At 48.9% G+C, this 15960-nt stretch overlaps 1 protein-coding gene and 1 pseudogene across 1 annotated transcript; one reads left to right on the plus strand and one right to left on the minus strand.

The window, feature by feature from the left end:
- The first annotated feature begins 2231 nt into the window (after window positions 1-2231).
- LOC542876 (cytokinin dehydrogenase 1) lies at window positions 2232-4652 on the plus strand. Its single transcript, XM_044488373.1, has 3 exons — window positions 2232-2977; window positions 3452-4133; window positions 4227-4652. The coding sequence occupies exons 1-3, from the start codon at window positions 2383-2385 to the stop codon at window positions 4522-4524; spliced, it is 1575 nt and encodes a 524-aa protein (XP_044344308.1). The 5' UTR covers window positions 2232-2382; the 3' UTR covers window positions 4525-4652.
- Window positions 4653-8280: 3628 nt separating this feature from the next.
- LOC123068928 (zinc finger CCCH domain-containing protein 17-like) lies at window positions 8281-12611 on the minus strand (annotated as a pseudogene).
- Between the last annotated feature and the right edge of the window lie 3349 nt (window positions 12612-15960).

Below are 15960 nucleotides of genomic sequence, written 5' to 3' on the forward strand. Positions count from 1 at the left end.
TTTTTGCTGGTCTAAATTTTACATCTTTAATTTTGGACCGTCAAATTTTGGACATCTGTTGGAGATGCTCTAAAGTAGCGTTGGCAGATACTCATGGAATTATAGCTTAGCTAGCTTGGGCGGCCAGGCCAGAAATAGCATTAAGAAGAGCCTGACACGCCACTGCTTGCTTCGGTGCGTGTGAGAGGGGCATGCTCCCAAGACCGATCGATCGCTGTAGGCATAGATGCATAGATTGTGTGCTGTGACCTGGAAATGGTCAATGATACGTTCGATCCAGCGGACTGCAACGTTATGCGTATTAATGGCCTCTTCAGATTAGATGTGGTGCGTATACGTGCATGTTATGGCTGCCTGAACTTGTTGGAAAGATGCGTTTGTCGCATGCCTCTCTTATGATCTCTGAATCCATCGATCGAGACAACACATTTGATAGTGCCTGAAGCTCTGAGAGATTGTGGACACACGTAGTGCACATGTTGTAGTATATAATGTGTGAACATGTCAAAGTATAATTCAAACAATATGACCATTTGTGGCTGAAAAAGAAACATTCATACATGCACTACAGTATGACATATAAGTTTCTGAAAGGATGGCACTTAGTGGTTGATGTGTTGTCGAAGTGAGAACTTGCAGCTTTTGGTTTCTATTGATAGAAATAGGGAAGGCCGGTTTATATTTATTATAAAAATATAACTTTTCCCATAGATGCTTGCGAATGGTCATACTTTTTATGAAATTTTAAAAGTTTAAATTTTATAACATAGTTCGATCACATCCAATATATATTATCCGTTTTAGAACTTGTGGTGCCTCAGTATGGCAGTAACTTCTAGGTTATTATAGTCATGAGCTAACAATAAATTAAAAAAAAATAGGCATGTCAAAGAAAATCAGTACTCCCTCTGTTTCAAAATACCATGTGCATTAGTTTCTTTTAAGTCAAATCTCTATCTCTAAACAGGGTTATAGAGAAAAATAATAATATCTTCAATACCAAATTAGTACCATTAAATTCACCATAAAAATAGTGAACTGAGCCTAGCTCAGATGGTTAGGTTTCATTTTTCTGGATTTATTTGAGACTTTTCGGTGATGTTTGTTCAGTGGGAGGAGACGTTCCCATCGACTACAACACGCCTATGGTGACTTCATCAATTTCAGTATCTCGAAGGTGGCTATATGGATAGGTGTGCGTGCTTACGTTCATAGGTGAGTATATGTGCGTGTATGTGGGCACCTACGATTGTATTATGTCAAAAACACACCATAAAATATATTTTTATATTTTGTTTATTTGGTATCGTACATGTTGATATTTCTCTCTATAAAATGGGTCGGACCTAGAAAGATTTGACTTTTGAAAAAATTAATACACCTTATAATGGAGAGAGTATGTCACAATCAACTAAATTTTATTATTGATATTTTCTCAAGCAGTGCTTTAAATATTGAAAATCTGATTAAAATGACATGAAATCAATGGCAATTTGCCAAATTAAATTCTAGGATATTTTAGCCAAGTGCTAAGCAACTTTTAAAGATAGTAGGTGGAGTAATGAAAACTTGACCTTTTTTTTGGTCCAATTTGTTGCCATTTCCATCAAACGCTGTTTATAAATATGCCAAGACGAGAAAGAAGTGACGTCAAACATAAAATATCCAACTCACCACGTGGCAAGAGCTTGCTGTCCATGGTGGCCAAATGTTTAGACAGCCGGCCTGCAGTACCGGTTACACACACACACAAAAAAATCCATTTTTTTAGGGGTAAAAAAGTCCAATCTGATCAGTGCAATACACACAACTACACGAGCACACACAGCACACGTAGGTCACAAACAAACACGTATTTTTCCATCTCTGGTCAAACAATAAAAAAGGCAATAAATAATTATATAGGAATTCTATGATTCTTATATAAAATTTTCCTTTGAAGTTCCCTGATTTGAAGTATTGGAATTTTTTATTTTTTTTTTGCGGGGGAAGTATTGGATTTTTATTTCTATATGGGATTTGTTTCTTTTTTTGCGGGGTATATGGGATTTGTTTCTATCCTTCACATTTCAGAAGAAGAAAAGAATAGCTTATACCTTACCAAACAAAAAAATCCTGTGCTGTGTACCAGAGGAACATGCCATTTTATTTCCTGTATATGATTCTATGATACTCCTATTCTACGAAGGAAGAAGGCCTGAGCTTTCACCGTAGCAGCATCTCAGAGAATTAACGCATACGTTTATGTTGCACCGGCCGATCCGTCTCTCCCCCTATATATACGGGGTGCAACTGCGAAGAGCAAAACACCACAGGATAATTACCAGCAGATCATCATCATCATCACATTAACGCGCCGAGCTAGCTAAACGCGAAGCGCTAATGGCGATCGTTTACGTGCTTCTGGTGGCGCTGATCACCGCGGCGTCCCATGCGCCGCACGGCGCGCACGGCCAGACGTGGCACGGCGACCTCGCGGCGCTCGCCGCCGCCGGCAAGCTCCGCAGCGACCCCAACGCCACCCTGGCGGCCTCCACGGACTTCGGCAACATCACGGCGGCGCTCCCGGCGGCCGTGCTGTTCCCGTCGTCCCCGGCGGACGTGGCTGCGCTCCTCCGCGCCGCGCACACCACCGTGGCGTGGCCGTACACCATCTCGTTCCGCGGCCGCGGCCACTCCGTGATGGGGCAGGCCTTGGCCCTCGGCGGCGTGGTCGTCGACATGCCGTCCCTGGGCGGCCCGTCCTCCGCGGCGCGCATCAACGTGTCGGCGGACGGCCAGTACGTCGACGCCGGCGGCGAGCAGATGTGGATCGACGTGCTGCGGGCGACGCTGGAGCGCGGCGTGGCGCCGCAGTCGTGGACGGACTACCTCCACCTCACCGTCGGCGGCACGCTCTCGAACGCCGGCATCAGTGGCCAGACCTACCGGCACGGCCCCCAGATTTCCAACGTCCTGGAGCTGGACGTCATCACCGGTACGTACGCGCGCACGATATGGGCACCAGCATGCACCACGCTCACAAGCAACTCCCTCTCGCAAAGTAGTAGTTCCGTACCCCACACTGCAATGTTGCAAAAATGGCTAACTTGTTTTGGTGCAACTCGCAACCCGTAATCCGGCTGCGGCGTGGAATCACGTTCATCTTCTACACACACGGTAGTCTAAAAAAGGTGCCGGTAAAAAAATGGCAGTGAGTACTAATTAATGGATGGTTTAATACTACAGTGTAAATTGATAGTGGTAGTTACTACAGCTGACCAGCTGGCGGCTGCTGGGCCGGCCGGGCAGCCGGCGTCGACGTCTTTCAAATTTCAATAGATTTGCCGGCGGCCAACAACACGTTGACTTTGACATTTCCCCTCTGTGTTAAATTACTCCATTACTCTAACCGGCCCGCATGCACCTTTGCGTTGACACGGTGCAATTAACGCGCGTGCCGTGCGTGCAGGCTACGGCGAGATGCTGACGTGCTCCAAGTCGCTCAACGCGGACCTGTTCGACGCGGTACTGGGCGGGCTGGGCCAGTTCGGCGTGATCGTGCGCGCACGGATCGCGCTCGAGCCGGCGCCGACGCGGGCGCGGTGGGCGCGGCTCGTCTACACCGACTTCGCCACCTTTTCCGCCGACCAGGAGCGGCTCGTCGCGCCCGGGCCCGACGGCGCGTTCGGGCCGATGAGCTACCTCGAGGGCGCGGTCTACGTGAACCACAGCCTGGCCGCCGGGCTGAAGAACTCGGGCGGGTTCTTCACCGACGCCGACGTCGCCAGGATCGTCGCCGTCGCCGCGGCGAGGAACGCCACCACCGTGTACGTCATCGAGGCGACGCTCAACTACGACAACGCCACGGCCGCGTCCGTGGACCAGGAGCTCAGTTCGGTGGTGGCGACGCTGAGGCACGAGGAGGGGCTCGCGTTCGTGCGTGACGCGTCGTACCTGGAGTTCCTGGACCGGGTGCACGGCGAGGAGGTGGCGCTGGACAAGATCGGGCTGTGGCGCGTCCCGCACCCCTGGCTCAACGTGCTCGTGCCCCGCTCCCGCATCGCCGACTTCGACAGCGGCGTCTTCAAGGGCATCCTCCAGGGCACCGACATCGCCGGGCCCCTCGTCGTCTACCCACTCAACAAATCCAAGTACGCACTACGCGTCCATCGTGCATGCATGCATGCGATCCTGCATGGTATGTATCACGCACTTAACTGACACTGGCTCGGTCGTGGTTTCAGGTGGGACGACGGCATGTCGGCGGTGACGCCGGCGGAGGAGGTGTTCTACGCGGTGTCGCTGCTCTTCTCGTCGGTGGCCAACGACCTGAAGCGGCTGGAGGCGCAGAACCAGAAGATACTGCGGTTCTGCGACCTCGCCGGGATAGGGTACAAGGAGTACCTGGCGCACTACACGGCCCACGGCGACTGGGTCCGGCACTTCGGCGGCAAGTGGCAGCGCTTCGTGGAGATGAAGGACAAGTACGACCCCAAGAGGCTGCTCTCCCCTGGCCAAGACATCTTCAACCTACTCCTTTGAGTAGATGCAATTAGTTGTTACTACTTGTGGATTAACGTGTGGACAGTAACACAGCAGTTTAACTTTAATTTCCCGTTTTTACTCATGTAGTAGGTCATACGGTAATAATATGCTCTGTCGAACTTTAATCTCCACGTGTACCCGTTACCAATTAGTAGTAGTGCTGTAAGCAAAAGTGTGAACAGAGCTCCACCAATGTACACTTTGCCAGATAAATGTTTCATTTCAGCTCAGGAGCAGAAGAGGACTTTCGCATGTCTTGTTCCTTTGTTTGTTTGAGCGCTTTTATAAGATTGCTCCAACTTACTTACCTCCTAGGGGGTATAAGAGGAGTGTTTAGTCTGAGCAATCCATGACTGATCAAGGGTTTTGGCTAAATGAGCTTCCACTTTCACTGCAAAAAATGAGCATCCACTTAAGGCAAGTTATTTTGATGTGCTAAAACTGGAAGATTTTTAGTGGACTAATTGTCATTTTCTACTATAATATATTAGAGATCTTCCGCACTTTATTTCATACCATGAACGGGTCGTGGCAGCTAGAAGTATCTTTGTGCCTTTTGTTGTGCAGCCTCCAAAGCTAAGATATCGTGTTTGATAATGTTTGGTAGTCTCATATGACATCCATCCAGACCAGGGATTCGTACTCAAAGCATCTCATGTTTGAACATATCATATTTGTGATGAATTGTGTACATGACGTCTACCACGTCCATGTGACATGTCTACCCCGTCAAGCTCACTATTCAAAGTCAAACACCAAAAGTAGATACATGAAAAGCAAATTCTGATGTGTCCTATTCATAGCAAACTAGTCCCTCCATTCCTAAATATTTGTCTTTTTAGACATTTTAAATGGACTACCACATGCGGATGTATATAGACATATTTTAGAGTGTAGATTCACTCATTTTGCTCCGTATGTAGTCACTTGTTGAAATCTCTAGAAAGACAAATATTTAGGAACGGAGGAAGTAGTATTTTTGAAAACTCACAAATTTTATGAATGTTTTACTAATGGCATGTGAACTACTTTGAACATATAGTCTAGGAGCACATATTCATGCAGCGGGGTTGGTAGCAACGCATAAAAGATCATAACAGAATTAGTTACCCTTAATTAGCCTCACTTATTTTCTCACTCGTCGCCATCCTTAATGATGTATTGTATTATTAAGTTCCTTATTTGTGCACAATGGTCGTTGACACACTCTTACCGAACATGATGTAAGGTGTGTGTTAAAATATCTCTGTTTGTTGTTAAAAAAAAAAGACACCATGCAGACATTTAAGAATAATTGATTTCAAGGCGACTATTACACGTGGAAATATGTAACACATCTCTAAATCTAAAATATCATGCTCGCAAAAAGTATATCTAAAATTGCATATGATTTTGAAAATGTGTGTTAGAAATAATAATTAGCTTAGAATTAGGAACTAAGATTGGAAAGCAGAACTAATTTAGAATTAAGAACTAGGATGAAATACCAGTTGACCATTGAACCGCCGGATCCCTGTCACCATAGAAAAACAAATTTGTATTGGAGCAAGGATAAAATCAAACAAAATATGAGCCCAAGGGCAAATCCGGTGGCTAAGCTCGCTATTACAAAATCTCGGTCGACAACGCAAACAATTTAAAAATGGTCCGTCACACCTCATATTTTCATATAAGAGGTGAGAAGGTATTATATACTCTTACCTCTCATGTAAAAAGAGGAGGTAAGAGAGACCATGTGATGCGAGAAGGTAAAAGTTACTCAGACCCACTAAGAATCAACGGCCTGGATCTATTATATACTCTTACCTCTCAAGTGAAAAGGAGGAGGTAAGAGAGACCATGTGACGTGAGAATGTAAGAGTTACTTACACCCACTACTTAGTGAAATCAACAACTCAGATCTATTATATACTCTTATCTCTCATGTGAAAAGAGAAGGTAAGAGGGACCATGTTAAAATTTGCCAGTGTAAAATGCATAGTTCCTCTTGTGTACCAAAGTAGTGAAGAAAAGTAGGCGTGTGAGCGACGACCACCTCTCCAACAAAAAAAGTTTAGGGTTTCTCTGCCTCCCGCCGGCGCCGCTGCCAGTTCACCTCGTCTCCGATGGCCCTAGGGCCATGGAGACGCGGTCCACCTGGCCCTTGCCGACGAGAGGGATCTTACTCCGTTTTTACGTGTTTTTGTGAGTTCATTTAGGGTGTGTGTCCTGCTTGGGAAGACGAGGCGGTGGTGGCTTCCTGAAAATGGAACAAGGGCTCTCCCGGCATAGCCCCTGTTTTGGTGATGTGTCCAGCTTCGTCAGAGGGTGTGTGGGGGTGCGTCTCCGACGGATCTCGTGAGATTCCGTCAGTGCTGGTCTTCAGTGGATCTGTTTGGATCCGGTATTTTGTTTTTCCATCTTTGTTTACATGTCTATAGGTTGTTTTCTTTCGATCTATACTTCTTTTCATCGGCAACGGGTGTTGTATCATGCACTGGTTTTGGTGGGTCCTAGCTCGACAACTTCCGACTGTCTACTAGAACAAGTTTGGCCCGACTCCGATAAGGGAAGGCGATGACGGTGACGCGCCTTCTACTCGCTCCAGTGTTTGTAGTCGTCGCTAGGTGGTCTACAGACATAAAATGTATTTTTTTGTTGTTTTTGTGTTCTTCGTACCTCCATGGCATGATGAACACGTCGAAAGTTTCATGGAAAAAAAGTGGGCGTGTGATGGAAAGAACATGCAAGGCGACAACTCACGCCACGTTCGTTTGCTTGACAAAGGCGGGCACCGTCATTTGCAACGGACGTTTCGTTTTTACTGAAATAAAAAAGGTCCAACTGTCTTTTGCTTCGAGATTTAGCACAGATTGAGACGTGTTTCCTAAAACTGCACTGGCATCTGCTTAAAATACGAGGCCAAATGGCCAACACACGATTAACTATCATTTGACGCCGATAACAAGATAGGCTCCTCCAGCTCAAACAAGAAAGAAAGAAAAAAGATAGGCACCTGCTAAAATCGCACACAACTTGAGACTGCAGCTTCAGCTTGACGCCGCGCTAAGTTGAGTCGACAGAGATGTAACCCTGTCGGCCGGGAATTAGCCACACGTTACCATTGGTGCGAATGAGTTTACTACCACCACTATCCGCGCGCGGACAGCCAGGCCAATTTGTCAACAGTGGAGCACCGCAGCATCGGCATGTAAATGGGGGAGAGGTACGTGCATGCTCAGGTTCTCTGGAACTCCAGCTGCTGCCCGGCCGGCCGCTATAAGTAGAGAGCGGTTCGGCCAGAACTTTTGCTTGTTTTCGCAAGCACTTGCCAGATGCATGCACCGGGCCGCTGACTAAACCACGTTGTGTACGTATATTCAGGAAGCAAACTAGCAAAGGTAAACAGCACTGCTGACCTGAATAAAAGGCGGTCGGTCATATACCAGACTAGATTAGCATCGGTGACCATCGCACATACGGAAGCCCATGCCAGAGCCTATCATTGGATCGCAGGAACTAGAATTGTTAGGCAGCGATGCTTCAGGGCAAGCATGGTTGAGGCCTCTTAGTAAAGCTAGTGTAGATGCTTGCCATACCGTTGTGCTCTGGTACGTAAATGGAGCAAACACTTGTTTGGACGCCACACCATACCATATATAAGTTGACGTCATGGATGGCACGCAACTCAAGCGGGCCGTGGTAGTTTATGGCGCGGCGGCGTTGGGAATTGGATCGATGGATTACTCCTCGTCAGGCTTCCAAGACCGTGCATGGGGAAATGACGACTTGTTATTTTACTTGGATGGCATAATAATTTACAGACATTACAGCGGTGGAGCTAGCTCAGCTCAGCGCATGCATGAGCATGATCGACTATGCATGTCTAGCTGACGTCTATGACAGCGCCGGTGTTGGGGGACTCCTTATCCTCGTCCCGGGGCGCCCACATCCACACCTTGAGCTCGCCCGCGCCGTCTCCAGTGAAAAGAAGCCTCGATGGTCCTTGGGCGAGTTCGATGGTCTTCACTTCTGTTTTGGAGGAGAGCGTGCCAATCTCCTCGAACCTGAAAGACGGGAACAAGTAATTGTAGGTTACTGGAAAGGAGGAAGCAAAACAACTGACAGCGTGTTCTGAATGGCACTCACGATGGCAGGCCCAACAAGCGGACGCAGTTGCTCTTGTGGAGGGAGCAGAGCAGAACCGGCGTCTTTCCCGGACGATGCATGCCAAAGAGGGTGCGTACTCCCTGCAACGGAGGGTGGATGCAGGTTTAGCAACACTTGAAACCAACAACTGATTAACACTGTTGGAAAGGAAGTTCAGGAACAAACCATTGCCCAAGAACCATAACAAAGCAGAAAGTTTATCAAGGACAATAGCATCATGCACTACATCTCAACAGAGCTTACGAACGTACACTGACAAACATGCTTCCAGGAAGGGAAATATTGAGAAAGCCAATAACCGGACATAGGGACATTCAGACTTTCGAAGAACAAATTGCTCTGGTGTTGCATCTAGTTCCTGCTGTATGACGGTTCCTAACAATTCTGACGTTGCCGGTACATTTTTATTTGGTACTCCCTTGCTAACTCTTCAGTCAGGGAAACAGATGAGCTCAATGACGTTGCTGATACATGTCTATCTGATACTCCCATACTAACTCTTCAGGGAAACAGATGAGCTCAGCAGACTGATGGGCTGATGGCAGCCATCTAAAGTTCCCAAGAAACAGAGCTTCTATTAGGCTCAAACCCTTTATCTGCTACTCAATAGCAGCAGATAAATTCCCAGCATACTAGGAAGAACACCGACTACGTGCCAAACATGTAACAAAGGCCATACTGTGCAAACTATAATGCTTGACCGAATGCAGATGGAGTCACAACTTCCAGAAATGGAGACCTTCATGCACCGACGGCAATAACATCAGAAGATTGATCCAGCGATAATAACTATGAGAAAAGATCTTCCATTTGATTTTAGACAAGTTACTGTGACTACTGGAATTGTAGGATCACTTGAGAACAGATAGAAGCTGCTTAATCCAGTAACACATATCAAGTAGCTGCAAAGATCTTCCACTTGATTTTAGACAAGTAATTGTGACTAGGTTGAATTGTCGGATCAGTGAGAACAGATAGAAGCTGCTCAATCCACTAGCACATATCAAGCAAAAAATTAAACGAAATAAAGAAAAACAAAAGTACGACAACATAGTTATATGTAGCAAGTGCAATTCAGTAACAGTCTTGCTAAGTCTCAGTCGACTGAGACTTCGTTAAGTCTCAGTCGATGCTATATCCGTGAGATACTACATTGAGATCCGTGCAAAATTTTCTTTTCAGTTTTTTTCTTTTTCCCTCTTGAATGTTATGTCACTTGACTGAGACTTGATTATATCTCAGTCGACTGATACCTAAGCTACACCCATGATTTTGCACATAATCGTGCATCTTCTCTGGCTAAAGATTAGCCTACTCATCACCACGAAATATTTACCTAACCTAGTACTAAAATTAGCCTTAATATCATCTATGTTACTGCCCCTGAAGAAATACATAAGCCATAAATATTCAACACATACAGTTTACACTGTTCAATCAGACTAGTTAAGGACAATATCATACTATCACTGATAAAAACACAAAGTTGCAGCTAATACAATCTTTCATGTTCGAATTTTCAATGAAGTTTTCAGAAAATAACGCTGATGGAAATATCCATGTAGATTAAGTCTGCAGAACTTACATGCTCCTCGGAATGGGTATGCATGAGTTGAAGGTTTCCAGATTCTGAAGCAGCCCAGACCTTTACGGTCTTATCCAGAGAGCAAGATAGTAACTTCTGATCCCAACAAAGCACAGAAGTAACAGCAGCTTTATGCTCAGAGAGTGTTTGGACTTTGGACACACTGAAGATTTTTAAGGTCCCATACCTGATAAATACCAAGAATATATCAGACACAAACATAATGTTTAGCAGCCAACAGAAATCAGCAGGTCTGCAGCATTTTCATACTCTGATTGTCTTGTCAAGTGAACCAGAGTAAAGCCTATTTGCTGAGCCAGCAAGTGAAATCACATGACGGTCGTGGCCAGCGAGGATTGCCACCGGTTCCAAGTTGATCTCCTTAGCAGGAAATTTCCAAGCCATGATGCGGCCATCCGCCGTGCCAGCAAACAGCATCTCATCCTTGATAGTCATGGAACAAACAAGCCCAGAAGGTCCCTGAAGACTTAGCTTCATCCCTGTCTGTATGTTCCATGCCTAGAAGCCATCGGAACAACAAAGAACAATAGTTCAACACCCAATAGCGCTTCAATATATAGCATAAAATTGACTAGCACTCATAGTAAAATTGAGAATACCTCCACGGATTTTGGGATTCCAATAAATACCCACTTGTCATGAGTGATCATACAACCAATCTTCCCTCCTATCTTGATGACATCAACGCACTATTGCAGAAACATTAAGAATAGAAAGGGCAAAATAGTAGATTAGAAACTCTCTCCTTTTTTTCTCTATTACACAGCAATCTTTTCATAAAGTTTCTCCATTTTCTTGAAGAACCTTCTCTCCTTAAAGCTCATCTCTCTTTTCATTTTTTTTACTCTTTTTCTTTCTTGCTATTAAATGCATGGCCATCTGGCAATGAGAGTACAACTTTAACCCCAGAGAGCTTTGCTTGTCAGTCAACCAGCCTGATCACCTCCTGAGACTGATCCGGTGGACACTGATTACCACAAGCAGGCGAAAAGCCTCCAAGGCAAATCAATCTGACATGTCGTCAACCCCAGGCGTGCCAAATGACAACCTGATCTGAATCAACAAGTACATCAGACGCACTGAGGAATGAGAGAGCTCCCCAATTGATCAAGCAGTCAGCACACATCAACCATCATAGGCGATGCACTATTTGAGCCCATCGGCACATCGACCACCTCAAGCAACCAGAGTTACTCCCAAATTGATCAGGCAGCAGAAATCAACCACCAGAGGCAATGCAGGAATCAACGCAGACACGACCCCAAAGGTGAACCGAGCATAAAGAGTCTGAGGGGAATCCCGAGAGCGGATAGCCCAGCTACCTTGCCAGAGTTGCCGTCCCATACGCGAACAGAGCCATCGGCACTGACAGAGTAGAGCTTGTCGAACCGGGGTTGCTAATTACAAATTACAAATTATTTGCAATTACAAAGTCGCAACGGGGTTGCTAATTATCCAAGCAATTACAAATTATTTGCAATTGCAAAGTAAATGCGGGCTTGCTAATTTTGACGCACAAGTATCTGAGTATCCAATCAGAACAGCGCGGCGTTACGACAATCGATTTCGAAGAGGGGCAGGGTCGCAGGGAAACAGTCACGCACCTCCTTGTGTCCAGCGAGGGCGCAGAGGAAAGCGAAACCGCCGCAGCCACGGCTCTCCTCGACGCGCGACTCCTGGATTGGCTCTGGATTCGTGCCCGCCGGCTTGGGATCCGTCTTCTGGTCCGACTTCTTCAGATCTCCAAACAGCCGTCGTGCAGGTGTAGGGGCTGCGGCGCCGAACGCGGCGCCGCGACTCGATCCGCGGGATTCGGCCCTCCGCGCGGGGCCGAGGAGTCTCGCCGTCGCGGGTTCGAGGCGGAGGGGCGGGCGGGAGGCCTTGGCGCAGCCGCTTCCAGCGCCGCCCCTGCGGGGTTCGGAGGGACGGGCGTAAGGGCTCCACCGTGCGGGCGCGGCCGCGAGACCGGGGCCGAGGCGCGCGGAGAGGGAGGATGAGATCGGCATGGCGGGGTCCCGTCTCGCGGAGGTGCGGCGAGGGCGAGGGCGAGGACGAGGCGGCGCTAAGGTATCGGTGGTGCGGGGAGGCTGTGATCGCGTCTGCGCGACGTATTGTGGCCGGAAGGGAGCGAGAACCGAGAAGTGGCACCGGGCGGTTGCGAACATTTTATTTTGGACGCTTAGGCCCTCCACTATGTCACCGGTGCCAAATAACTGAAAAGGGTGCCACGTCACTTCTGATGCCAAATGAAAATTTTGTGGCACCGGCTTCACAACGTAGGGCACCGCTCGATCTAAAAGTAGATGACCCCACGCAAAAAAATAATCATTGAGCTAGCCTTCAGAGTGCCTCGCCGAGTTCTTCCTCCTCTCGCCCGAAAGATCATTGAACAAGGGCAACGATCTGCGCCGGTGCACCGGCCGAACGTTTCGGCCGGTCGCACCCTAGCCGTCAGATCGGCCCGTCCCGAGCCGTTGGATCCTTATCCTTGGGCGGCGTCTTCCTCTCGCGAGCGCGTACGAGAAAAGGAACCCCATCTCGCCGGCGCGCGCGTTCTCCCTCGTCGTCGGCCCCCCGCCTGCCCTCCTCGTCTCTCGAGCTCATCGACACCCTCGCCGCCCTCGCCGGCCGTCTTCGCCGGCCGCCATGGTCGCCGGTCCCAGCCCTGGGCGGTCGTCCTCGTCGCCGGCTTCGCCCATGCAACAGCCCACCCTTGCGGTTGTAGCTTCTGTGGCAACCGTTGTAGCTCCGGTGGCGACGACCGGAGCTCACCGGCGTGCTCGCCGGTCTGCTCGCTGGTGCTCATCCCCCGCTTGCAACAAAAAATCAAGCCCCGGGGGAATATGCCCAGTGCTGCAACCGACGACGGAAAAAGCTACAATCGCTGACGAAAAAAGCTTCAACTAGCTATGAAAAAAGTTTCAACTCGTACGACGGAAACTATGAACGACCAAAGAAAAGTTACAACCGGTGACAAAAAAAGCTTCATCTCGCTATGAAAAAAGCTTCATCCGACGATGAAAAAAGCTTCAACTGTGGAGCCGTACCCATGGACGACAAACGAAAAAGCTGCAAACGGCGGTTACAAAAGCTACAACGGGCAATGAAAAAAGCTTCAAACTTATTGTCTTAGCTGTGAACCCGCGATGACGATGACACCGTTTTGCTGCAACTATAGTTTGGTTTTGCTACAAACGGCGTTGAAAAATGCTACAACCATTATCACAGCTACTTGTGCTGCTTCACCGAGCTCCCATGCCTGCCCATGGCCATCGTCGTTTTGCTGCAACCGTAGTAGATTTTCGCTACCACCGATGATTGAATTTGCTACAACTGGTTCCACCGATGATTTGTAGTCTGCCATGGCTGGCTGCAGCTCCGGCGTGGTCGGGTCCGGCGAGGTAGGCAGAGCTCCGATGCATGCGAGGGAGGCGTCGCCGTGGTAGCACCCCATAGCACCGGTTGCAGCATCTCCCGTTGTTCACCGCCCCTCGATCGCTGGCGAGATGGGATGGTCGCCGGCGAGCTCCGAGCGGGGAGGGGAGCGCGTGGCGCTGCGACCGGGGGGCGGGGGGGGAGGGATGGGGAAGGGGTGGGGAGGAGAGGGCAGAAGAAGAGGGCGGCGCGACGCGAGGAAGAGGAAGAGGAAGAAGGGGATCGGGAGGAGGAAGAAGGGGATCGGGAGGAGCGCGAGCGTACGATGTGTTGCGCGTCGCTTCGATCGAGTGGCCCGCGTCGGACCGGCGGAACGGTTCGGCCGGTGCGCCGTTCCTAAACAGTTCCCTTATCCAAACCAAATCAGAAAATTGTATCCTCCCTCTTTCCAAATCCAAGCTTGTGCAGCCAGAAACTGGCGGAGGAAGTGAATGGGCCGAAGCGGGTGGAGGTCGCGAGCAGGAGACCATGTGGCGGAGGAGATCGGACCATCCTGAGCTGGACGACCTCACAACGGAGGCTACCGGGGTCGGGCTGCCTAGCTGTGCGGGCTGGCCGGGCTCGCATCCAACGACGGAGGTCGTGGCGAGAGGGTTCTGGTTGTGGGCAGGCCAAGCTCACGGCCGGAGTTGTCAGCGTCGGGCCACACACAGGTGCTGTGCAGGCTGTCCAAGCTCGCGTCTTGGGGCGGAGGTCATGGCCAAAGGGTGGTGGTCCAGCGTTGGAGGCGAGCAGCGAAGAGCTCACCGGAGGTGGTGGACGAAGCGAAGGTAGTCACGACAGTTGATTCGCGCGAGAAGGACGAGAGACAGGTGTGGAATAAGTTTTTTATTCGCTCGATGAATTTGGCACTGGCTGGGCAACGGAGGACACCGGTGCCAAATACTCCAAAAGTCAATTTGGCATCGCTTTTGGCCAACATAGTGGAAGGCCTTAGGCCTTATACAATGGTGGATGCTTATGCCAGGTGCTTAAGGAAAAAAGACTAGCATTACGTCAGCAAATAAACATGGTCTCGCAATGGGGAGGTGCTAATCAGAGGTGCTTCAGTTGCTTTGACGTAGGCGTAGCACCTGGCCTGGCACCCGTTCTCTTCAATGCGGGATGCTACGCAACTAAAATAACGCTCGCAGGCTCAGCTCCCTCCACTAAAATAACGCTCACACGCTCAGCTCCCTCCTCCTCGCGCTATCTTCTCATCTCGTCTGTATCCTGACCACAACAGTAATCCCCAAATCACGCCGGCGACAGCTCCGATTCCAAAGCACAGGGCCGCCCCTCCCTCCGGTGCTCCCATGGCGCGGCTTCTTCCTCAAGCTGCCCGGCGCTGCTTCGCCGGTGGCGCATCCGTGGGAGTCCTTCGGGCAGGGGTCCAGGCGTTTCTCGACGATGCAGCCGGTGACGGGGAGGAGTCGCGCGGGGTCACGCCGGGGGTAAAGGACCTGGCCCAGGTGGTTCTCGACGAGCCGTGTGCATAGGGGAGCAGGATCCGTCTTCTAGCAGAGGTGAGTAACTGAGGTTCGTTGATTCGCTCGACCGTTCTTCCTGCAAGGATGTGACTGCTGGCTGCTGCCGGGTGTGGGTAGGAAAAACGAGAAGGGTGTGGAGAGCGAGGTCGCTGCCGGAGCTCTGCCGGAGCGAGGTTGATTTGGTGTTGCGTTTTCAGGTACTAGCTCGATTTGTGCATCTGCGCCTGCCACATGGAGAGGCTTCCCTTGCTGCTGTTCCGATTCTTGATGTTTGTTCGGCCTAAACATCATATTTTTTATTCCATCATGTTTGGTTTCAGGTCCGGGGATTGGGTTGCTGGAGGAAGGGAGGAGGCGTTGGCAAAGTGCTGCAGGGTGAGTACTTGACCCTCCTAATCTGCTATATATTTTAGTATGGTGGTAAAAACTGGATTGCTTGACCATAGAGTTGATTATTTGATCATTCGTAGATTATATAGTTTTCTGTGCCTGCCTGTACTTAGTTCTCATGTCATATGCTGCATAATTTAGATCATCTGTTCATGTTCATCTCATCAGAAGCTACTAGAGCTTTTAGTACAGACTAGGATTTGTGAAGTGACATGTCTCATTGATATGATCTGATTCATACAGCTGATCTAATTTATTCGGGCGTGTAGATACGAGAATAGGGTGATTTTGCTTATCTCATCTATCACTTGGCAAAAATAAAACATCGATGTCCTCATAAAAAAAACTACTGATTCAAAAAATTGGTACCATTAACTAAACTAC

This window comes from Triticum aestivum, chromosome 3B, assembly GCF_018294505.1.
Source record: "Triticum aestivum cultivar Chinese Spring chromosome 3B, IWGSC CS RefSeq v2.1, whole genome shotgun sequence".
Lineage (NCBI taxonomy): Eukaryota > Viridiplantae > Streptophyta > Magnoliopsida > Poales > Poaceae > Triticum > Triticum aestivum.